General features: G+C 39.5%; 1 protein-coding gene across 1 annotated transcript in view; it reads left to right on the forward strand.

The window, feature by feature from the left end:
• MOCOS (molybdenum cofactor sulfurase) overlaps positions 1-25,160 on the forward strand; it is a 231,074-nt gene that overhangs the window by 77,203 nt on the left and 128,711 nt on the right. Inside the window, exon 4 of the mRNA XM_037379578.1 lies at positions 7,764-8,402. Within this exon, the coding sequence (XP_037235475.1) occupies positions 7,764-8,402 (639 nt within the window). The remainder of the gene's footprint in view (positions 1-7,763; positions 8,403-25,160) is intronic.

Genomic DNA, 25,160 nt, shown 5'->3' on the forward strand with positions numbered 1-25,160 from the left:
TTTACGAGCCGTTTGCTGTTCATGGCTAGTCCTCTTCAAATGGCTGCCTAAAATATGGGTTATTTTTTCAATTTCCTTCCTGGTTATCTTGAATAGCAGGTGGTGAATTTTCATTTGAAGAACCTGTGATATAAATTTGCAGAGTCATTTGAATCCTAATTAATGAAAATACCATGATTCACGAGTGTTTTTACAAATCTTTGGCAGTTGTTCAGGCACTGTAGTAAACGGATCTGGCTGATCTTACTCACAAAAAATACCTGCAGAGTGGTTTGAAAATCATGTAGCTATTGATCTTCTCTCTCTACACAGAAAAAGAACTATTTAATTTCAAAGGAAACAGTTACCCAGGGGTTTCTGCCACATCTAGAAAGTTACAGGAGTTATGAGCTTCTGTCAGAGGAGTTAACATTTGTGTGTTAGAACAAACTGTACCAAAAGGTGCCCTGCAGTATCGGATTTTGTGGTTTTCATGATCCTTCTCGATGTTTTGCTCTTTTGGTTATATGCGAAGCCATAACACCACCCTAAATTTTAGCTTGACCTGTCAGTATGCCTGATACGACACTGAGCACCTTCTGGATGTGCACTTTATAATGAGGGTCAACACCTTTCAACCAGGGTGTGTGCTTCTCATAGGCTTTGTCCATCAAAGCATCTTTTCTTTTAAGACATTTTGTAGCCATTAAAGAGCTCCTGCTGTTCTAAAGATGTGTGAGAGAAAGTCCAGGCATCCTGCTGTCTGCCAGCTTTGCAGAATTGGAGAGGGGATTTATTTGGTGAAGACCAACTATGACCCTTTGTAAGCAAACAGGTATTTCCACAGTGTCTCCAGTGAACTGTGCAGTGCCTAGGAGAATAAATGCATTGGATCATAATGCTTCAATTCAGATGGCTGAGTGTGAATGCCTAAACAAATGGATGTTTTCAAATAGGAAGTGAGTGATTTTTCCATCATCTGCCTATGCCAACTAGAGCTTATGAGGTGCGTTCCAGATAATCATTCATTTCTTAAGTTCAGGGAGCTAATTGCAGTGTTGCCATAAGCAGTAGTTGTGTAGATGGGTGAGATCCTAATTACTCTTGAACAAGCAGGAATGGGAAGAAGTCGGGTTCAGAATGAGTGTGTTTTGAGTAAAATGAACAGAAAAGAAGTTTATGTGGATGTAATCAGTGAGGATAAATAAAGTAGTGTGTGCCTATTTCACAGCATGTACTCTAAAAGGTGTAAATTTTTGCGTTGTCATTATGAGAAAGGAAAATGAAACAGAAAAGGGGACTGAGCAGAATCTGAGAAAGAACTATAAGGGATTATTTACCCCAGTGCGCTTCCTTATGCAGGTATTAATCCATGGGCAAATCCTTCAATTTGATGGACCTATGCTGGGTTAGCTGCACAGGTCACAGAGATGATATGGCTTAGATTTCTGTTAAAAACATTGCTTTAAGAGAAAAACCCAAAACATTTACAAGGGCTTTTTTTAATTAAATTAATGTTTTGCTGGAGAAAGACAGACTTGGCAGATTTTTTTTCCTGCTTAAATATATTTGATTCTTAAAAATATTCATAGATTTCAGTTTGCTTTTTTTTTGTATTGGGAATTGACAACAGGGACATAACTCCATGCGGTGACATACTGGATTGGACAGACCTTGTCTTTACAAAGTAAGATATAAGACATTTCCTACCCAGGCGGCTTCTCTTTTTAGTTTGTTAAACCAGAGCATTTCCCTTATGGATATAACAGTTAAGCTAAGCTGTCACTTCTGTCAGTGAAAGAAGTTAAGGAAAATTTGGGTTTTATGTTAAGCAGTGCATGCTTCTTTATGGTATCCTTCTGCATGGGCTGGAATGAGCATACCCACATCTTCGGTTGCTTTTCCTTCATACACATAAGGAGAAAACGAAGTACAGAAGAACTACTGCTGCATGTTAAGTTAAGCCTAAAAGCAGGGTGTTGGTCCCGGTGTCTGTAACAAACACAGCAGTTTACAAGACCTTAAGATTCCTCCCTAAAGGTGATGGGAGTTTTTCAATTGATTGCTTTGATAGCTGGAGCTGAGTCTTAATTAATAAATGAAGGTTAAAATGCTCTTACCCAGAAATGTAGATGCAGCCACTGTCTACACTCATTTGCACTTCTGTGCAGAAAGGATTAAAACATCAGTTATGAAAAGTGTTACCCTCTAACTTTAAAAAAAAACACCAACAAAACCACAAAAATCCCTAAATCAAAATAGTTTGTTTGACCCAGAAATCACTTTCTAATTTTTTTAATTGTCATTCATACAAAACCCATTCCTTAAACAACACCATGTTACATCTTTTCAGAGTTCCTGTAGAGCAGACAATGTGATGAAATTTCTAAGGCTCAAGCTAAGCATCTCTTAATTCATGTCCAAACTGGATTTGTGCTTCTGGGTAGCATGGCAATGGAAAAAATTTCTAATAAGAAATAATTGTTATATGTAAATGTGCAGCTGAAAAGTAGCCTTTATAAAGTGCTACCTGAACTTGTACTGGTGAACAGATAACTATGCTTCTGTCTTCAAATCTGAATCTCTTGTTACAACGGCAATACTTAAACTTTCAAAAGGGGTCTTTTTTTATCTAGATCAGCTACCGGCTAGAAAATCATCGTACTGACTATTTATTAATATACAATCTAATTGAAAATGTGACTGCAAATATGAAACATGAAAATCACAGACTCCTTGGCCATGTTTTGATCTTGCCAACTAGAAATTGAAATGTTTGCACCAATTGGAAGTGTGGAGGGACCCAAACCTAGCAATATAAGTTGCTTTTCAGCGTTTTACAATTGTTTGCAGAATGGTAAATTTTAAGAGAGTGGAGAAACTGATATGAAGCATATTTTATAACTATTTAAAGCCCAGAAGCATGGAAGAAAAGGCATGTAAATCAACTGAATTTTGGGAGTCTGTAATGGAAATAAATAGTATGGGCATCTGTACCTTTGTGGGAGCACTGCTATTGATCTGCTGCTGAAAGCCACAAACAAATTGCTGGTGGCAAGGAGGAACATGGGGTTTTTTGCATGAGGTAACAGCAGCCAGGCAACAGCTTTGGGGAGCATCCTTTTCGTCTAACTTTCAGTGACATTGTGTACTTAAGGTAGCTGAAAAGATCAGTAGCCTTTACCTTCCACAGAGCTGCCAGTGGCAATGTGGAGTGTCTAGTTCTAATTAAACTATTAATTGAGGCTGTTGGATTAGATAAGTTAGATAATATGACTACTCCCTCAAAATTTATGACTTGATGACAGATATCTTTAAATGTAAAGTCCATTATTAATTATGTGTGTATTAAAGGTATAAAGTAAGACTGCAAGCTTAGTTGAAAATGTGTTGTCTTTCCTTACTAGTGGTTTGGAGTGGTAAGGCATTTTGGCTCAACTGCAGTCATGAAGATACAGAACTCTCATGGCAACTTTTTAAAAGCTTTAAACACCAGTTAACAGAGAGATCTCAGAATACGTGTACACAGGGAAGTGTGGTCAAGTGAGGGCATTTTCAGTGGCTACTCCCTGGACAGGCTTCTTGGCCATGCATTATTGACCTCCTTGTGTTGTGATCTGTGTGCTCTTGTTGGAGAGGTGAGAGGAGGGGGGGAAGGGGTAGCCAGTCATGATGGGTCTTCAACGTGCTGCAAAGATGGAGTGTGCAGCTTCCTCCCCCACCCTGACAGCCTGAAAGCAAGGTACTGGGCCAAGTTTCTCAGCCTTTCTGCTATCTTCCTGGTGATGGCACAGCTGTACCAGTATGTTTAATGAAATAATTATCCTCTTAGTTGTTTCTTCCAAAGAGTCCTTTGAAAAGTAGAAATTTGTAATACTATAAAATACCACTGCTGTTTGCAGCTGTGATCTATAGTAGATAAAGCTATCAGTTTTAAACTGCAAGTCTTCAGTCCTGCTGCCAACAATGACCTTATATATGGCTATAAATCTTCCAGGAGTGTAATAAAGGGGACCTGCATTTCACTGTAATTGGTATGTCTTACATGCAGGCAGAGAACATTAGGAATTCTGTGTGTAATAGCCAGTGCTTCCCAATATTCATGTCAAAACAGAGGATGTAGTACTGTGAGCTGCAGGAGTCATTCAGACACATTGCAGTTTTCTATCCCTAAGTACTCTGATTTTATCATAGCAGTGCTGCCCTAGTTCAGGAGTTTGTGGCATTCATTTTATAAACTTTATTCTGAGGTACTCACAGCTCTTCTGCTCTGTGCATCAGAAGTCATTCTGGAAAAGGAAATTCCCTTAACTCATTGCTATGGCTTTATTTATATATTTTCCTATTTTAATGTTTGAAATACTTCAGTCAAAATGTAAGTCTGACTTTGAAAATGCTAGCTCTTTTTCAAGCACTGCGGTCAGAGCAATTTTATGAGGAATTCAGAGACCCAAAATGCAGATAGGTACCCAATGAGATTCACAAAATAACGTATTTCCCATTGAAGTCAATTAGAAATGTAACTTGGTTGTTTCTTAAGCTTTAGGAACTTAAATGCCTTTAAAAAAAATAGCTGTAATTCATTTGGGCACTTTTGAAAATTTTATGCTAAAGCTTGTTTTTTTTCATGTGAAAGTCAGTTTCTGGTACTGAACTAAATAGATTAATGTCTCAGTGTTACCGCTTGAATTTTATTTAGAACTGTTCAGCTGTTCTTGAATTTGAATGATTTAAAACTAAATATCGTTAAAATACTACTGATGTGCATGAGATTTAAAATAAAATAAGAAAGTACTCACTGGCTCTGATACTCATGGTTGAGCAACAGCATCCCATTATTAAATCCTGATCCACCATTCCTGCATCCCAGCTATTGTCATTCTACAGTGTCTTTTGGTAAAATTAAGTGCTGCAGTAAGCAAGTCCCGTTCCTATGGAGAACTGCAGGTTGTTATTTCTGAGAAAAATCTGTCATTTTGCCTAGCTGTGTCTGACCTCCCACTCAGCCTGTGTGGCACAAAGAGGCTGACTGGGGAGGAGAGCAGGAGAAGCATAGCGACTAGAAGAGAAGCAGGCTTGATAAGGCTTCAGCATGCTTTGTGTTGCTGCTCTCGTCAGCTTGCTCCTGCGAAAAGATGTTAGGCATTAAGAATTTGCTCCTGTCACCTAGCTTTTTAACTCGAAAGGTATTCTTTTTGTGCACATACATGTGGATACATAACTTGGCCTAGTGCTTACAGAGGTAACAACGCAAAATATTGGATACTTAACTGTTGTTGATTTTTCTTGGAATTGGACAACCTTTTTGTGATTTGTGTTTATGTCAGTGTAATGATTCCAAGACCTATCCAATGTGACTGTAGTGCATGCAAAAATAACCCACATCAGATAATACAGACAAAATTATGTCCATAACCACAAAGGCCCAGACTCCTTACTAAAGCATTTTCTACAATTCTCTTTCCCTAGAAACAAGAGTCTAATGCTCTCCTGCTCTCTCCCTGAAGAAGTTAGGACTCTTCTTGTTCTGCTTTCCACATTTTCTCTATCTAGGTGAATGCAGGGAAAGGAAAATAAAGGCAGAATGATACCAAGACTGAAACTGAGGACATGGCTCTGTGTCGTAGCCCTTACAGCTAGCTCAGCTTCAACAGAGGCTGCTGTCTGGGTTGAGAGGGTTTCAGATTCCTTCAGCCAGGTGTCCTGTGTGACACACACGTGCTTCAAGCTGTAGTGCAGGTGGTGGTGGCAAAGGCTGTACAGCTCACTCCAGGGGAAGGGGGCCGGTGGGTGAGTCAGTGACCAGAGAGAGCACGTCACAGTGATGAATCAGGCAGGCTGTTGAATTCAATACCCAATACAAAAACTTCTGTGATTGTCCCTATCTTCATCCCTACATGGCTTCTAAAGTCTAATGGAGAAGTTTGGTTTCTCTGAACACGGTCTTTAGAAACTATGTCCCAAGCTGTGAATACTTGCAGCAGCTATCCCCTGGAAGATCTATTTCAGAAACATCCTTATGAATTCTTTCAAATGGTTTCTCAGAATGTTTAAAGCTTAAATCCATGACCTGCTGGTGTCCTTCGTAAAAGCTGAAATTCTTTCTTCATTTCCAGAAAACATACCTACCAATTGCATCAGGTTTCAAAAATTTGTTCTGAAGAAACTCAAGTCTTATTTGGGCCTCTGAATCCAACTGTTGCATCCTGTACTTCCCAGTACAGTAAGACTTCCCTTCAACTGAGAAAAATATTAATAGTATCATTTTGGTGGGCCTTTGCAGGGTATTTTTTAGTCCTAATCACCAGTCACTGCAATTGTTTCTCTTCCAGCGTTTAACCTTTTGACTGCTGCATGCCACACCGCCAGCTATACCACCCTTTGACTGTAGTATTTGTGTTTCAGACTGGACACATAAAACTTTAGGGCATTTCTCTCTGCTGGCCTATGGTTCAGGAATTTTTAGCTTGAATGTGTCACGTAATCTTTTGCACAACTTACATTTAGATGAAACTGTGTCTTCAGTTTCTGCCTGTTCTGGTAAGGGAATTTTCTGTCATATAAAACATGCAAACTTTTAGCGATACACATTGGGAACCAGAGTTCATAGACTCTCCAAGTGCTGGTCTGTACCTTGAAATTACACAGATCAGAGTGCCAGCTGCTTGGAGAGCACTGATACATTATGTTGTTCACAGAAATGCTCTGCAGCAGAAGAGATGCACTGAGAAACCCTGTTGATCTTACCTTCCTTGAAAACCAGACAGCATTGCTAAGCAGCAATATTTATGCTTTGGTTCAATTTTGTTTGCTATGCTCCGTGCACTGAAGCTGATATCTCTCAGACGGTTGTTACGTTTCTTGTTAATATTAGTAGGAGTTTTATAAAAGTTAATTCAAAGAAAGTTCATCAGGTGATAAAGGTAAGAAAGGTGACTGAATTGAAGCTGTTCCTCAGCCTCTGAAAAGACCCATCTTGCACACTGCAAAACTATGAGACACACAAGCTAGCATGGGGGCCAAAAAGTGCATTAGATGGTGTTAACAAAAACGTAGTTTAGAGCCAGCAAGGTGCTTGCTGTCCAGGCATCAACGAGTGTGTAGCGGCATAGATCTATCTCAAGAGATTGGCTTGCTTAAATTTTCATAGTCTGGCTCATTGCAAGTCATAAATTGCTTTTGGTTTAGATTTTCTTTGTGGACTACAGAGATTACTGCCTTATGTGCCTAAGGAAACATAGTTTGTTTTTTGCAGTCTTCTGTTTCTATTGTTGATAATATAAGCAAGGAGCAGAGCTGTGAGCTAAGGTTTCACTGCTGAATCCTGTGACGCTTAACTAGGATGCCCAGTATGTAAACAGATTATTTTATTTTAACGGAAAGATATTCTGGCTTCTCCAAATACTTTGTCAACTAAAAACCCTAATAGCTTTCAAATAAAACTGGACTCTCTCAAGGACAGTGTAATTTTAATCATATGCAGGCTTGATTCTGATCCCAGTGAGGGGCCAGACTGGCCACTCTATTCAGAGCCAAGCAGAATTGGCTTCTATCCTTAAAACCACAGCCATGTTCACTGCCACATTGGAAGGGATCTCTTATGGGCAAAATTATTTGGGTTACACTTCTTGAAGTTTATTGTGCTATTTGGCAAAACCTTACCACTTCTATTCATATCAGGTGTCAGAGCAGAAGAATTTATGCTGAGGAAAACCAACATATATCACACAGCAATAAAATAAAAAAATCAGAAAATAACTGGATCTTTCCCCCCCTTTTTTCAGAATATTGCAACACTTTCACACTACTGCTGAAGATTACACCATCATTTTCACATCTGGATGCACAGCTGCACTTAAACTGGTAGCAGAAGCATTTCCTTGGATACCTGAAGGCACAAAGCAACCCAGCAGTCGATTTTGTTACCTAACTGACAGCCACACATCTGTGGTGGGTATGAGGGGGATAACTGCCTCAATGAATGTCTTGTCTGTTCCAGTAAAACCAAAGGAAATCTTAACAGAAGAAAGCAGGTTACTGGCTGAAGAACAAAACTGTACGACACCTCATCTTTTCTGTTATCCAGCTCAGAGCAATTTTTCTGGTACCAAATATCCCCTTTCATGGATACAGGATATCAAGTCTAGAAAACTGTACCCCATCAAAGTACCAGGGAAGTGGTTTGTTCTACTGGATGCAGCTTCATATGTGAGCAGTTCTCCATTAGACTTGGGAGCGCACCAAGCTGACTTTATCCCTATCTCATTCTATAAAATCTTTGGATTCCCGACTGGTTTAGGAGCATTATTGGTAAACAACCGGATTGCCCCCCTCTTAAGGAAAACCTATTTTGGAGGTGGAACTGCAGCTGCCTACCTCGCAGGAGAGGATTTTTATTTCCCAAGGAAATCTATAGCAGAAAGGTAAGGTTTTGTTTAACAAAACAGGGGGTTTGCTGATACGCAGGTGTCTTAGTGCCTGCACTGGGCTGTGACACCTGTGCTTTTTTATGCAGTTTGATAGTTATTTCATATCTAACTCTTTTCTTAGTATTCTTTTTTGTATCTGAAGAACATAATCTGAAATACCTACCTTCCTTCTCTGATCTAGTTTGTCACAACTGATAAAAATATAAGGCTTGATTCAGTAATATAAAGGTCAGTCCACGCATTTTTAAAATTTATATTTAAGGTACCTCAGTGGTACCCTGGTTTGTTCTTGAAGCTATGCATCTGGAGCAGTTAGGCCAAGGTTGATCACATGGTGTAATGACCCTCGGTGAAACTGGAAAGTAAAGTCCATGTATTTCACTGGAAAGGTGGCATGCTTTACTCTCAAGAGAAGATTTATCAGAATAACATGTGCAGTAAGATAAATTACCTAGGACAAATATTTGTAACACTCTTATTCCCTGACTGAGGTTCTAGAGAAACTGTGAAGCTCTCCTGCAGAAAATAAAGGACACCTGAAGGAGGTCAAACATATACACATAAGGAAATGCAGGGCAACAAGTAAGCTTCCCCGGTTCTTCAACACCTTGAAACACCACTCTTAGTGATGCGTGGTCTTTCTGCCTCTCTCCCTCATGCCAGCAACAGCTTACATAAATGCAGTAAAGGGTCTTCTTTCGTGTCTCACATCCAGTAGATCTGCACAAAGGAAATGCTTGAGATCAGCATTTAATATTAAATTACCATCCTTGGAGAGGATAGAAGTGAAAAGAGGAAGTGGTTAAAAAAGCCATTCATGCCTTGCATCTGTTCATGGATGTGTATTTAGCAGCACAATGTCCTGCATCTCCCATGATGTAAATGTCTGACCTTTCACTGTACATGTAGTAGTGCATAATGATGCTTCATGTGTGTGCCTCTCTTCTAGGTGTGTGCTCCGAGTGCTGCTGTGGGGTTTTGGTTCTGGTCTGGTAGATGCAGAGGCCAGCTGCATTAGCCTTTCTGTCTTGCCGTATGAGGTTATGCATTATTTCTGAAATAGAAATTGGTATGCTACATGTCCAGTTAATCCTTTAATTTAGAAATAAAAACAACAAGGAAACATTGGCATTCCTGCCTCTGTTTCTGGATTTTCAAACCAAAGAAGGCTTTGAAGTGCAGCACTCACTGAAAGTCAGGATGAAAGGGCATAAGAATCATAGGATCCTAGGATGCTCGTACGTCACCTGCAAGCCAAAGAGAAAACCTGCTTTAATTTGACCTAGGCAGGCTCTAATTTCTGATTGGCTTTTCTAGAGGTAATTGACACACAACTCCTGGGATTGCATAGTGGATAAATGTATCTGAAATACATTTTATATTTCAATTCTACTTTCATATGTTTTTTTTTAATTAAGAGGGGAAAGGTATGAGGGAACCTAGTATCTGGTATCTTTTTCAGCACTTTTCAGAGGTTGCCTTAACTATAAGCCTTTCATGTATCTGAGGCTGCCACTGCTTTCAAGGGGTTTTTTACTAGATCAGAAAAAGGGGCTACTTCAACCTTTTTCTACTACAGAGTTATAAACAAAGGAATTTGTCCAGTTTGATTCCTCAGTCAGGCTGGGTACAGTGTCTAATTGTGGTATGAGGAAACCTAACTAAAATAATCAAATCTGATAGCTGAATACCCAGGCATGTGATGCTAGTTCCTGTTAGACACCAAAGTGTCATACAGACAGTCTGAGTCATTGTACATAGGTAAATATTTACATTTGTCCTCATTTCATTTTTTAGTTATTATTTGAAAAACTAATATTTAAAAGTTCATGTTTAGAGCATCGTTGATGCTGCCTGTAATCCCTAGTGAACTGTGGAGACTTAAAGTCCTACCTGGAGAGGCCTGAAGTCTTCAAAGACAGGTCAGGAATGAGGATAACCACTTTCTTGAAAAAATAAAAACAGTATTGAAATTCTCAATTAGTTTCCTCCAAGCTGTATCATCCAAATGTGGTTGATTTTTTTTTTCTTTCAGATGTTATGGGGTTTTGTTTTCTTATGTTATTAAAGTGTTTTCCTGATAATAAAATGCAGAGTTAAAGCAGTTAGGAACAGAACTACTAGGCTTCAATTGAAATGCCAGGCCACTATGGCCAAAGCTAATATGATTACCTTATCTGCGGCCCATGTTTCCATTTCTTTGCTAGTGACTGAAACACCTGGGTAGTTATTTCTCATACACACAGCAACTGTAGCCAGGTTTCATCCCTGCCAAATTGCAGTTAAGAGCCTCCATCCTTGGAGGTATCCAAACCCAACTGGATAAGGCCTTGAGCAACCTGCTCCAGCTGGGTATAGTTTGGGCAGGAGATTGGACTTGAGATCCTCGGGGGTCCTTTCCAGCCTGTGTGTTTCTTTGATTGATTGTGCATACCTCTGCCAAGCCTCATCTGCATTCTGTCTTTAGGCATGTCTTTGTGATTTCAAAAGGTTGGTTTCTTAAAACATCTTTTTTTAAAAAAAAAATCTTATTTACAGTGCTGAGTTAACAATGGGATTGAATACACTGAAACATGTCATTTCATGTGATAATTTATAAGGAAACTTAACTCTAGCAAATACCACTGGAAAAGTGGATTAGAAATGTGTAACTGAATACTGTTAGCAGAAGGTATTCCCTGTCCATGCATAATCAAAGTGCAGTGTACTACGGAAATAGTTTTTTCTAAGTCAAGGTGAAACTTGAGTGGAGATGTGTAATGAGAGGGTGTTTATTCATCTATCCTTCCCAGGACTGTCGAAGTGGTTGTTCTTTTGTCTTAATGGATACTGTTTTTGCTGCTGTTTCTTGTACTTTATTTTGTTGTTCTTGCTATATAAATTATTGTATCACAGTCTCTCTTGCATTCCTTTAATACCCTTAAATCACTTCCACATTTTCCCATTTCATGGCAGTAGCCAGTCTTCCTATCTCAACTTTTAAAATCATGTTTATTGTATTTTCATCCTTATATCAAACAGCTTGACAAATTATTATTATAATTCAAAAATCTAGCCTCATTTCCCATGTTTTTTTCTGCACAGCATGAGATAATAAAATAATATGATTATGTATAGCAAGAAGTCAGCGATAAAATATTCATCATCTGCCCTATTTTTCTTTTGTGTCTGGGACTGCTATTCAGAATCTGATCATCCTGGAATTTATGACTAAGGGAAAAGAAGCTGTTGTGTTATCTGTAAATTGGATATCTGCATCTTAGTCTACCAGTGTGAAATATCTAGTGCATTAGCTGTTGTGTGTTTTTCGTTTCCAAATGCATTTTCAAAAGCTTTGTAATCCAGATGGCATGACTTTGTCCCTGACGAGTTTTAGTGGCTCTTGCCTCTGCTGCTTGAACGATTTGACAGCCCCAAAGTGGCACCCACACTTTTGTTGTCTGTGATGCATTGTACTTAACCAAAGCAGATTTCTTTATTCTTGATGCTGTAGACTTTTTGAGGTGATTCAGTGGTTGATATATATGACCTACAGATAAAAGGTTAGATCCCTTAAGTTCTGCAGGAAATGCCCTTAGGGAGGGCCCACCTGTATTTGCTGAACATAATTTACCACTTTGGTGAATTATACTAGAGATAACCTGGACAACTCTTGCACGTGCCTATGCAGGTGTGCATATGATGACAGGGTTTGGATTCTCACTTGCGTGCTCAGTTTGTACAGGCTGAGGGGAAGAAAAGGAAGGAGTGGGAAATGGAGGCAGAAAGGCAGGGATGGGAGCTATCACCAGGACCCAAGAGCTGGAGCTAGAGACAAAAACCTGAGGTTGGGTGGTGGATATGGAGCAGCTAGAGAATCCCTTGGCAAAACACTGGTCTTCTGCTTGAAGTCATGTCTTTAACATTATTGCATGTTTCTGTCAGCACAGGAAGAAGGAATATAGTGATAGGTGCCGATTTATTCCATAGAAATACATGGAATAAATTTTCATATTTATATAGTGCTCTATAGCACTCTTCATAGTGCTGAGAAATCACCTAAGGACTGGGTCGTGTTTGGAAGAGCACGATACTTAGGCACATGTTCACCTTGTAGTCTGGCGTATGCCCACTGACTTCATGCTCAAGGGCTCTGTCCATGGGCCCATGATTACTTTTGTGTGGTAAGTGGGCTTAAATATCACCCTGTTAACTATTACATTTTTTTCAAGTATTTTGTTATGCTGCTTCCACATTTTTGTGACGTTTAGATATCTCCAAACAGAACCACTTATGGGGGAATTTCCAAGTCCATAAAATTCCTGAACAAACATCCTTTCAAACAGCAGTGATGACTTTCAGATGAGCTACTTGGGAGATGGCGGGGTCTTCATCTAATTTCTGATGTGTGCGCACCATGAGGCTGCCTTCTGCACGGGACAGACCTATTGCAGCCACTGAACAGGCAACAAGGCGGTGAGCAAACCTCTTCCTTCCCCTCATCCCAGTGCAACTCCGTCCTACAGAGATGAGAGGCCAGAGGCCACTGAGCAGAACTCTGTAGGGCACTCACACAGCTGTTCTCCCTGCCTGAAAAGTAGACAAAGTCCTTTCATTTAGCTGATAGAACTTAATTCTGACAACTTTTACGTCTGTTTTTCAAAACAGCTGTGTAAAAATAAAAGTTCCTTTCTGAGTAACTAAAAGAAAGTTCAATTAACCTGTTACTCTTCCTTCTCTGCAGAAGTGTTAAATATCTGCTGGAAAGCTTCAGGCAGTTTGTCTTGTTACCTTTCAGGACATCCAAGGCGTCCACTGACGTTTGCTGTGTTTTTCTGCCAGCCATCACTGCAGCCAGCCAGCTTCTTCAGTATTTGATGCAAAGGAAAATTTTGCTTAATTCTTTTTCTAGCTCCCACCATTAAGGATGCATTTGAATGTCGCTTTGCACTCTAATCCTCCAGGTGATATTTTTTTTCCAATAGTGAAGTTGTTTCATTGCCTGAAAACTCAGCAAAATCAGAATAAACTGGAAGTTGTAGATCAGTGAGCCAAATGGAATCCTGTGGGGATCACTTTTGATTTTGATTCAGCATGGGATTCACCTTAAATTGCTGAATCTGGGATAAAATGAAAGCAGTGCCTCTGATAAATACTTGTAGAGTGCAACCAAACACTTACAACGTATTTGTGAACTTGGATTAGTGCGCAGTCCCCCAAAAAGAAGCAACAATGCAGATAAAACGTTGTGGAGGCAACACATCTGGCAGTGATGGCTTGCTTCAGTCAGTCAGCCCCACCCTTGATCATTTGTACAACTCTGAGATGTCTTGTCTTATATTCACAACCTCTTGCCTTGAAAACCCCTATTAGTTTTGAAGACAGCCTTTATTCTTGAACTTTTGTTTGAGCAGCTGGTGTTCCTTTTTAGCTACACAGCTGGAGAAGATTGGTGGTTAGGATATTCCAGGTTATACAAAACCCTAGTTCAGTGTTTCCAGCCAAGGTTCAGGCAGATACCTCCCAGTATACAAAGCCAGCTCTAACTACCAGGCTCTTCCAGCAGAGATTTGGGGTAAAAAAAGAATCACCTTCCTTTCTACTCCTGAAATGCCTGCTCCCATGTTTTACAGAGTCCAGAGCCACAGAAGGTGCTCTTCTGAGTAAGCTCTTCACAGAGTCCCAGAGATAAATACGATTTTAGTTGTGTTTTCGTCCTCAGGGTTTCCTATTGCACAATTGGGAAATCCCCATCTGAAGTGGGTCACATTTAGGGCTTAGAACTATAAATGCAAGGAATGAGCAAAAAAGATAGGCATCATGTTGGTTAATGTCTAAATATTTGGGTCTATTACAGCATGCAGTTACAGTATACAGATTCCCAAAGTACTTTTAATCAAACCAGTTCAGGTCCTCAAAGCAATGTAGCCACCATGTCATAGACAGCCATGCCAGGTAATTTACATTGCCTTGGAGGAAGATCCTACATTTCGGCACACTGGAGTGTCTTTTGCTGGGGGAGGTGTTTTTTTTAAGAAGGGGAGGTGGAGGATCTTGCTTGCTTTTCAGCAATGTTCAGCGAAATGAAATTAATAAAAAACAGAAATGCCAAGAATTTTGAACTGTTGTGGATTCTCTGTACTTGGAAGTAGGCTGAACTTAAACTAAGCATGTTTCTTCTCTCATTGCCAAAGCCCCATTGAAAGCCAGTAGCAATCATGCACCTAATGTAGTCACATGCCTAGTGCACAGAGGCTGATGTAAATCACATCAAGCATCAATCTGTATTCTTAACTACCTCCATCCCAGTATACAACTGGCACCAAATTATTGACTTGAAATAAACCTTATAAATTGCTAGGAAGCTACAATGCATGCATTTTTAAATAAGAGAGATTTGGAGCTCACTATAAAATGCATTTTTCTTAAAATATGAAGTGTTTTGAGTGATAGAAAAAAGGAATTCTGTTACATACCAGGACTTGCTTTTGCCTTTGATCAAATACAGGAAAAATTCTGCCTGAACCAGGATGTATCTTTGTAGTCATTGTGGCTAGCAAGTTGTCATGACATAGTTTTACCCTAGGGAGTTCTTATACTCAAATTTAGAAACAAACCTTGTCCCTGAGTCTTCTTCAAAAGGCTTTGTGAATTTCTAGCACCAGCTATTGGGATTTCATAGTATTTGTTTTCTGATGATAAATTTATTGTACACTTTTTGTTGTGCTTTGTAGATTTTACATTTGTAACTGATTAACTTGTTTGATATATGAGGAAAAACAATGGTAGCTTGTTTGGCATCAACATTACTTTTTTTTTTTTCTCTTCACCATTTGTATGGTGTACTTAGAATATCTTGATATTAGCATGTAAAAGGGGTGAGACTGGCTTTTTGACCCAGACAGTATTTACAACATACAAGTCCTGTTCAGATAATGTTAAGGGATTGATTTACTTCAAAGTGCAGGAATTAAAGCTTTTGCTCTCTCTTTTTACCTCAGGCAGTTCTTAGGAACAGGACTTGCTATAAATACTCCATGGTATAGTATATAATTAGTATAATGCTCTTCGTTTGACTGCTGAAGTCAGAGACAAAAGTGTGAGCTCAGGCAGACATACGGAAGAGCTGTAACTAGTATCAGGGGGTCAATTTAGATATTTAACATTATTTTAACCTAGTTTTTATGTGCTACAAATCCTCCGGCATGTGTGCGTGTGTGTTTTAAATACTTCCACAGTGATGCTGAAATTTTTCTGAGCTGGCTACTGAAACTTTATTGTCTCCTTTGGACTGAGTTTAATCCTTGTTTACAGAGTGTAGCCTGAGATGTGCAGAGAGCACAGAGTCCAGGCAGTAGCACGTGCTGCCCGTGGGCTTGGCCCTGCATGGGGCACATCCCTACACCTCTCCAGAACCACCCAAGAAGGGATGAATCCTTCTCACATCTTCCCTCCTTCCTCAGGAAAGCAATTGCTGCTTTTTTCTAACCTTCAGTGGGGGACTTCCCTGCTCCTTCCTTGTACTATAGTACCTCTGCTGCCCAAGCAGGGGAAGGGTGGTAAGGACATCATCAGGGCAGGCAGTGACCATGACAAGGGGTTTATTTTTTGCGTTTTGAAATTTTTTTAAAGCATGAGTTTATGTGAGCGGGAGAAAAGCATGAGCTAATAGAAATGAGGAAAAAGTAGAATGGAAGTGACAAAAACAGAGGAAAAGCTGAAACAACATGTCTTTAAGGGTGGCAGCCCCAGATGTGGTGATGCAAGGTTGCTGCTGTGCAGGTGGCAGCTCTGAGCCCCAGATGCGGTGATGTGAGGTTGCTGCTGTGCGGGTGGCAGCTCTGCGTGGGGACAGACGGTTCTGCTCCATGAGGAGGGCTTCTTCAGGTGGGGGTGGGGTGGGGAAGAGGCTGCCTTGGGAAGGGATTTTCTCCATGAACCATTAGCAGCAGGCAAGGAAATTCTAGAAATATGGTTCAACATCTACATCTCTTCACCTCTCTCCGCTCTGCAAATGGGTAGCAATAGCTTGTTGGAAGCCGTCACGAGTTTTGGGTCAGGGCCAATCCCATCAGCATGTACCAAAGCTTCTGGCATGTCTTCTGAATGGATGCTGCTGCAGCAGGCTCCAAAGCAGCTGTAGCATGTCTGTCGTTTCTTCAGGTCTTTCTGTTTTGGGGAGTAAATGAGTCCAAACTGCAGGATACTACAGTGCATGGCTGCTGTACCGCCCAGGCTCTCTGCCAGCTGGATGGACGTCGCATCACAGACTGAGACACTCAAGTCCTCATGTGGAGCTGGGGCTCACTGGTTTGCCTGCTTACAGCTCTGAAGATTAAGTTTAATTTCCCGTGTTCATGAGAGCTGAATCCCTTATGGCCTGCTCTGTTGCCAGGTAGAGCAAAGCAGCTGGGACCATGAAGCCCACGACAGTCCATTTGCTGGGGCTAATGGTGAGCTGCTGCCTTGGCAAGTGCAGCTCCGTGGCAGGCCGTGGGCACCTCTCCAGAGACACGCACCCTGGGAGCAAGGTTGTCTGGTTGCACAAACTCAGCATTTTGAACCATTTTGGTTTCAACAGTTTTGTCATTTTCCCATTGAAACCTGTTGCAGTGTAAAATCCCATTCACCTCTGCTGGGTGGTTCCCTGCCCGGGGCTGATTTTTGCACAGAACTGAGGTAGTTGTGCTGGGTAAATCAAGGACCATTTTGGATGCATAGTGGAGAAGGTGTGGGGGGAGGAGAGCAGGCATCACCCACCCAGGCATCTCTGCAGAAGTGGTGATGGGGAACAACTTTAGACTTAGGAAAGAGTATTGAGTTGGGTTTTAAAAGAGAGTAATGGCAGAGCAATGAAAGCAGTGGGGAGGGGAATACTGGTATCTGTTCTCCAATTCAGAAAAGGACTGAAGCATATGTATTTAAGTCAATCTTTAGCTCAGAAACTTCTCTCAGCATTAATGGAGATTTCAGCTTGTATTTTAAGTAGAATAACTTTATGCTAATTGAATTATTGTATTTCTACGTGGATCTTTTTGGAAGCAAAACTCTCAGGAAATAATTATTTTCTCCCTTTATAGCAGATCCTGTCCCCTTACTACTTGTGTGGGCTTGGGTTATCCTTTTCAGTGGGCATGGTGCAGAGGGAGGCATGGTGGAGTGTGCCTGGCAATTAAAATTACTGGCTGAATGCAATCCACATTTAGTTCTTCTGAAATGGGATGGGGCTAGGTTGTTTCCTTTAATGTTTTGTCCTTGGTGCAAATAGTCATTATACAATGAAAAAGTACACTCCTGTAATAGAAACTGATACTAAGGTTATGTCAGGAAATGCCCGACCACAAATGATAAAGCATCTCCTCTACTATAACATACTAATGCACCATAGTGTCATAAGTTGATGTTACTTTTATTTGCCTTTTTCAGGGAGAACATGGTAAAAATCGATAGGCTTCATTCTGTTGTGCATGGATCCCTTGACATCCATGAACTTACCATAAAAGCTCCACAAAAAGAGAATGAGACACCTTCATATATGACGTGGCAACCATATATGTGATGTTTCGAAAGAGATCTTCACCTTCACTGGATTTTTTCCTAGTCCAGTGACTTCCTTCCACTCAGAATCATGCTTCTAAAATCTTTTTTGAAAGGTATTCTTGATCAGACTTATGCTTATCAGTATCATCAGAGATAAGTCTGGTCATTTAAGAGAAGGATATATTTTTGCAGTCTAAATAAAGTCAGAATACAAGAGGGCAAGATGAAATGCCCATAAAGGTTTGTCTGTTAATAGCAGAAGATTCACAAAACTGTCTTAAATTTAATGACTCAGATTATGTGACTTTTTATGTGATACCCATATTATTTTATACTTTATATATAGATAAGCTACAAAGAACTACTTTCTCAAAAAGTTTAGTGGTCACTGGCTTCCAAGTGGGGCAAAAGAGATACATACAAACAGAGTAGTTTAAATGTTTAGATGATACCGCTCAGCCTACTGTTTGAAGATTACTAGTACAAGCACAGGTTGGGTTTGTTTTTTTTTAATCTTCTTACTAGACAAATATATGCAAGAGTGCATCTGGCAGTTGTGCTCTTGGGAACCCATGAAAGAAACATCTACAGGCTTCTCAAACAGATTTAATTCAGAAGAAAAAGAAAAATATTGATGCTCTTGAGAAAAAAAGGTTTTACAATCTTTCTTGACTTTCACATATAAGCAATGGTTTCCAGAACAGGAAATACTCAGATATGATTAAACATTTGGCTGTCACATTTCAGTCTGTTCATGTTCAATTAAAAAATTCAGACGGATTCTCTAGCATTATTATAATCTACTTTTTCCATATCTAGGCATTTATATTATCAGATAACATCTGCTATGGCTTAATAACTGTGTCAAATGATTGTAATAGCTTTATTTTCAGTGAATTTTATGATAAAAAGTTTTAGAGTTACAGCAGGGAAATTACTTATTCTAAAAGGATTGCATCTCCTATTTCATACTTTATGGCAGACATTTTGCAGTTATGTTTTTGGGTAGTACTCTGAAGTGGCCCTTTTTTTTGTTTGGTTTTTTTGATTGCTGCTGATGCCAACAGTTTGTAAGTTCTGCTATATAGATTGCATGGATATTCTTCATAACATCCACTGGTAAAAAGTGGTTAGTATGAATCTAACTCTTACCACTCCATTTGGCCTAAATTTGAGGTGGTTTTAGTGGATCTTGTTAGCTACACTAACATATGACCAGTTTAAGTGACAAAAATGTCATGCTGCTTTTATCAGTAACAGATTTAGCATGGTCTGTCCTCTTGGGCAAAACAATAGATTAATGCTAAGTAACAGTAACCTGGTTAACCCTTCCTACAAAAGCAAATTATATTTTTAAAAGAAGTTTTTCTTCTGTCAGTATACAAATGAAGGCAGCTGCTTTGAAGTCCTTATCAGTATTGGACAAGGATGTTGGTCATGTCAGATTATGTTTAGGTCTTTTTTGTGTGCGTATACATTTTTCCTGTATTTTGTCATGAGGGGTTAGTTTAGAAGGACAATATCAATGTAAACAGCCAGAGTCATTGTTAGCCTTAGATTTCCTGACTTTGTCTTGAGAAAGATGAAAGATAAGATAAACCTTGCGTGAGCTTTTATCAAATCAAACAAAGTATATGTATGCATATAAGAAATATAATCTTTCACCGTGGAATATGAATATGTGGACACCAAGGTATCTCTTATAATCTTTTACTGATTTTTTAATTTGTAACATTTTTCTAGTGCCATCTTGACTACTCCGTTGTAGTATCATTCAAATCACATCTCTGTGTGACAGAAATCTTTCAAAATAAGATTTTACACATCAGATGTTTACATATGAGACTGTTCTTTCTTTTTAGAGAAACAGGTTTCATGCTGATTTGACTGCCAGCATAATTTAGAAAGCACCAGTAATGTTGTGAAACATTAGCATTTTGGGTCCAGTGGTCTGAATATTAGAACTTGGTTTGTTTAAGAAAATAAGGATGCTGTATGTTACTTTGTTGAGTATCATAACCTTAGCTGTAGCTCTGTCTGTTTTAGATATTACACATCTGAGTAGGAAACAGTCCCCTTATATTTAGCCATTCACAAAGAACCACCTTTTTTAGAAGCACAGAAGTGGGCAATTCGACTGTGTGCTGTCAAGCAAGTGTGGCAGATGACCAGCTTGGCTGAACAGAGAATTCATGGAGCTCAAGAGGAAAAAGAAATTGTATGATCTCTGGAAGCGAGGTCAGACTTCACAGGAAGATTACAGAGCTCTGGTTGATATCTCCAGGGAGAAGACATAAAAGGCCAAAGCTCAATTACAGTTGAAATTGGCTTGTGTGGTTTCAGATAACAAGAAGGGCTTTCTTGAGTATGTTAATAGCAAGAGGAGGTCTAGAGAAAACAGTGGACTGATATTTGTTGAAGCTGGTCATCTGACTAATAGGGATGAAGAAAATGTGGAGGCATTCAATGCGGTCTTCAGTAATACTGATAGACCTTGGACTGCCCAGTCTCCTGGGTTGGAGGGCTATGAGTTTTGAAACAGTGACTTTCCATTTGTGGACACTGAAATTGTAATGGACCAGCTGTGTCAGCTGAGTGTTTACAAGTCCATGGGGCCTTATGGGGTTCTCCTAGAGTACTGAAGGAGCTAGCAGATGTTATGGCAGGACCCCTCTTGATCATCTACAAAAGGTCTTGGGAGTCTCAGGGGGTCCCTGCTCACTGGAATCTAGCCAGTGTTACTCCAGTTTACAAGAAGGGCATGAGGGAAGGCTCAGGAAACCACAGACCTGTTAGTCTAACCTCAGTTTCTGGGAAAAATTATGGAGAAGTTCATACTGGGCACTATGGAAAGGTATTTAAATAATAATGCAGTCATCAGGCACAGTCAACATGGGTTCATAAAAGGAAAGTCCTGTTTAACTAATTTGATATCCTTCCATGATAGGGTGACCCACCTAGTGGATGAAGGGAAGGCGGTGGATGTAGTTTTTCTGGGGTTTAATAAGGCTTTTGATACTGTCCCTTCACAGCATCCTTCTGGACAACTGTGGGATGAGCAAGTTCACAATGTGCTGGGTGAAGAACTGGCTGAAGGGCAGGGCTCAAAGGGTAGTAGTGAACGGGCTGGTGACCAGTCACCAGTGCTGTTCCTCAGGGTTCAACTCTAGGGCCAGTTCTGTTCAATACTTATCAATGATCTGGATGCAGGAGTTGAATGCACCATTAGCAAGTTTGCTCATTATACCAGACTGAGAGGTGCTGTTGACTCTCTTGAGGGACAAGGTGCCTCACAGAGGGATCTAGATGAATTGGAGCATTAGGCAGTGATTAATGGGATGAAATTTAACAGCTCAAAATGCTGGACTGCACCTATGATGGAGTAATGCTGGGCAGCAGTATAAACTTAGGGAGGAGTGGCTGGAAAGCAACCCTGTAGAAAGGGATCTGGGGGTGCTGTTTGACAGTAGGAGTCAGCAGTGTGCCCTGGAAGCCAAGAGGGTGAACCACATCCTGGGGTGCATCAAACACAGTATAACCAGCTGGGCAAAAGAGGTCATTGTCCCACTATATTCAACCTTGGTGCAGGTGAGGACCTTGAGCACTGGGTGCAGTTCTGAGTCCCACAATTCAAGAAGGATGTGAAGTTCTGTGAAAGCACCCAGAGAAAGGCAACAAAGCTGGTGAAAGGGCTGGAAGGCATGTCCTGTGAGGAATGGTTGAGGACTTTGGGCTTGTCTAGTTTGGAGAAAAAGAGGCTGAAGGGTGACCTCATTGCTCTCTACAGCTCCCTGAGGAGGGGATGGGGAGAGGGAGGTGCTGGTATCTTCTCCCTGGGATCCAATGATAGGACAAGTAGAAATGGTTCAAAGCTGTGCCAGGGAAGGTTTAAACTGGACATTAGGAAGCATTTCTTTACCAAAAGGGTGGTCAAACACTGGAACTGTCAACAATCAGAGATGATTGCTGTAGGTCCCTTCCAACTGAATCAGTCCTGTTCTGTTCTGTTCTGTTCTGTTCCATTCCATTCCGTTCCTTTCTATTCTATGCCATGCTGTGATGGGCCGTGCCATCTCCAGCTTTACATTAATATAGCTGGATCAGGTGGATAGACGAAAAATCACCTTGCTTTCTATGAAGTATAAATGCTCTTCTGAATTACCTGGATGTTTCTGGAAGTTTGTAGATGTCATATACAAAATCTTTCTTTTGGAAATTTGGTTTTTTATACAACATTAGATATTTACTCACAGTTATTTTAGTACAAATTCATCTTAAACCATTCTTCCTATATGGAAAATCTTGTTCTGCAGATTCACATTGAATAATAGTATAGGAATGTTGCTTGACAGAAGTAACTACCCTTAATCTAATTCATTAGGCACCAGATTTTTTGGATGCAGTTGTTAGTTTCTGCATTATACACTGAAAACACATGGACGTCTTTCTCAATGTATTAAATATTCCAGAAATAGAATCATGTTTCACTTCCTTTTTAAAAATTATTTTCTGAAGTTGCCAGAATCTCTAAGTGTGACAACATGCTCTTTCTGAGAAGTATTATTAAAGTCATTTGTTTAAATTTTGACTGCTGTTTATCTGAAATGAAAATATTTCACAGGAAAGCATTACTTCTGGTGACTTCTTTATGTAAAAGGCAGACAATGTTCAGTCAAAATGGAATATTTGGTGGAAACTTCATAATTCTCCTTTAACTTATGTGTAACTTCTATTTTGCCTAAGTTATAATGTAAGTCATATTTTCATTGTTAACATTAAAAAGTTCAATATTTTCGGATAATTTCATACTGAAGCTGCTGTAGTGTTTGCAAGGTCAAAGTATCTTTTTTATTATTTTTCATTTTCCTGTCACCGTAACTTCCAAGACTGCAAATATATATATTTTCTGCTTATTTTAGTATGACCCTTTGCTAGCACAACACATGTAGCTCTAGAGAGGTTGTACTCTATTATGCTAAAATCCTAGGAAGAATTCACAGGCTTTCAAAAAGGTGATGCAGTAAAGGAGAATAAGCGTAAGCTCTTTGGGAGGAGAGTAATAGAACTGCTGTGTTGTTGGGGTGGGACTGCTGGCCCAATTCATCTCCTGTTGAACTCAACAGGAGACCTTTGATTATGTTCTATATGCCAAATTTAATACCTTTTAGTAATTTAATTACATTTTTTAATACATGAATTTTCATTGATTCTCTATTTAGACATTTCTAGTTGATTTTCCTAGGCAGATTGCTAAAGATTCATGGGTGAGCAAGAAAGCAACCTCTTTTAATTGTTCATAAGAATTACGCTCTTGGCATTTAATGAATGTGCTGATTAAATCAATAAAAAGAAGCAGGACCGTGCACTTTACCTGACATTTTCTAAATAATTTGGGATTTTATATATGTGAATATATATGATCACACATGTAAGCAAGAAACCACAGTTGACTTACTGGTAGACAGGCAGGTATGGAAAAATGCCCCCCCTGCAAAATTTGACTGTGTGTAAGTGTACATTGTAGATATAACAACTTCATGCAGCTGTAACTCTTCTGTTCTCTGTTACCAAGTGTTGGATTTACAAGGCGTCTCGCATATAGAGGTGCAAGGCACAATTTTAAATTTTAGTGAGGACATGCTCACTAATGCCGTAGTGTGACTAACGAGAACTTGATAAAGGACTTGGCATGCAAAATGTTTCAAATAATAGGATATAATGAAGCCAATTTTTTCTTAATAACAAGATTGCATTTCCAAGGTTGAGCACCTTCATAATTTTCTTGTTTGTATTCTTTAAACTGTGTTGCTTATGTAAGTTCACAACAGAGCACAGGTAAACATTATTAATGGAATTGGTGTTAACCTGACCCCAGCCAATAAGACATCTCAGTGTATCAATGTGAATCAAATTGTGCTATGCTTCTCTTGTTAAAAGAGAAGGGTATCCAAAGTTGTTCGTTTGTAGCAGACATCCTAAAAATTTTCTATAAATCCTTCTATTATGGCATAAAGTATATGAAGATTAATGTCCACAGTATGAACATTCCTGTAGTCTTTATTGATATGTAATATGTATAGGAATCTAGATATATTCATTTTGTGTTCCCCAAAAATTTCTCTGATACCTAAATGCTGTTAACAGTGTCATCAAATCCTTAATGTAATAGTATGCATACCTTAGTGGGTGTGCTACCTTTTAAAATCAACTATATGAAATTTTCAGAAATTCTGATTATTTCATGAATCAAACCAACAGTATAACTACAACTGAAGTATAGCAAATATAGGTTTTATTTCAGTTCTCCATCTACAAGAAACTGTGAATTAACACATGCATCTTCCATGATGGGAGTACTAAGTAAATTCCCATTTAATCTCCCTTCCTGTCTGATGAACACAAATGCTTGGCAGCCAGAACTGTGAGTCAAAGATAAAGGAAAAATTCTTATCCTGTCCTGGTTTATTTAAATTATGAGCTAAAGGGAGGAATGTGAATCTTGAACAGATCATTTTGTAGTTAATGAAGCAGTTATAACAGCCAACGAGATCTACCTTCAGCTATGACCGTAGGAATGTTAAAAATTTATATGATCATAAGAATTCTCAGCAGAACATCTTATTTAAGTAAACTTTTCTTATCTCTGCTGCTTTCCCAAGTTAAAGATTAATAATCCATTATTTTAACATTTCTGAAACATTTTTTTTTCCTCAGGTACACAAAGAATTTAACAAAGAAAACCCAACCATCATTAACTATCATGTGGTGTTCACTCACATACTTTTTAATTTATAGTGGCATATTGAAAAGGTGTGAAAATACCTGACAAGTCTGTCAGATTTTCTGTTGTGTGGATGTCCTGAAGAGGGTGGTAGAAGGGTAGTATTTGCTCACTATATGTCCGCAAATTGGCACTATCAACACATTTTCAAGGTGCAAATGACATGTATGAAAAGGAAACCTGTAGACACACAAACAAGGAGAGTATACCACTAGTGAGTTTTTTCATGGAATCACTGACCAAACAATATCTAAGCCATAGGGATGGATGCAGCATATTGCATGGTGGATATTTTTTCCTCCAGCTTAAACTGAGAACTATTTCTTATTCCGAGCCTGCTGGAGATGGAAGCCTGTAGCTAATATCCAGATTAACAGAGGCATGGGACCCCCTGTCTCGTGACAGGTTAATTTTTTGACTCTGCATGGTCCTGTGTGTAAGCCCTGTCTTAC

This window comes from Falco rusticolus, chromosome 3, assembly GCF_015220075.1.
Source record: "Falco rusticolus isolate bFalRus1 chromosome 3, bFalRus1.pri, whole genome shotgun sequence".
NCBI classification, from domain to species: Eukaryota; Metazoa; Chordata; class Aves; order Falconiformes; family Falconidae; genus Falco; species Falco rusticolus.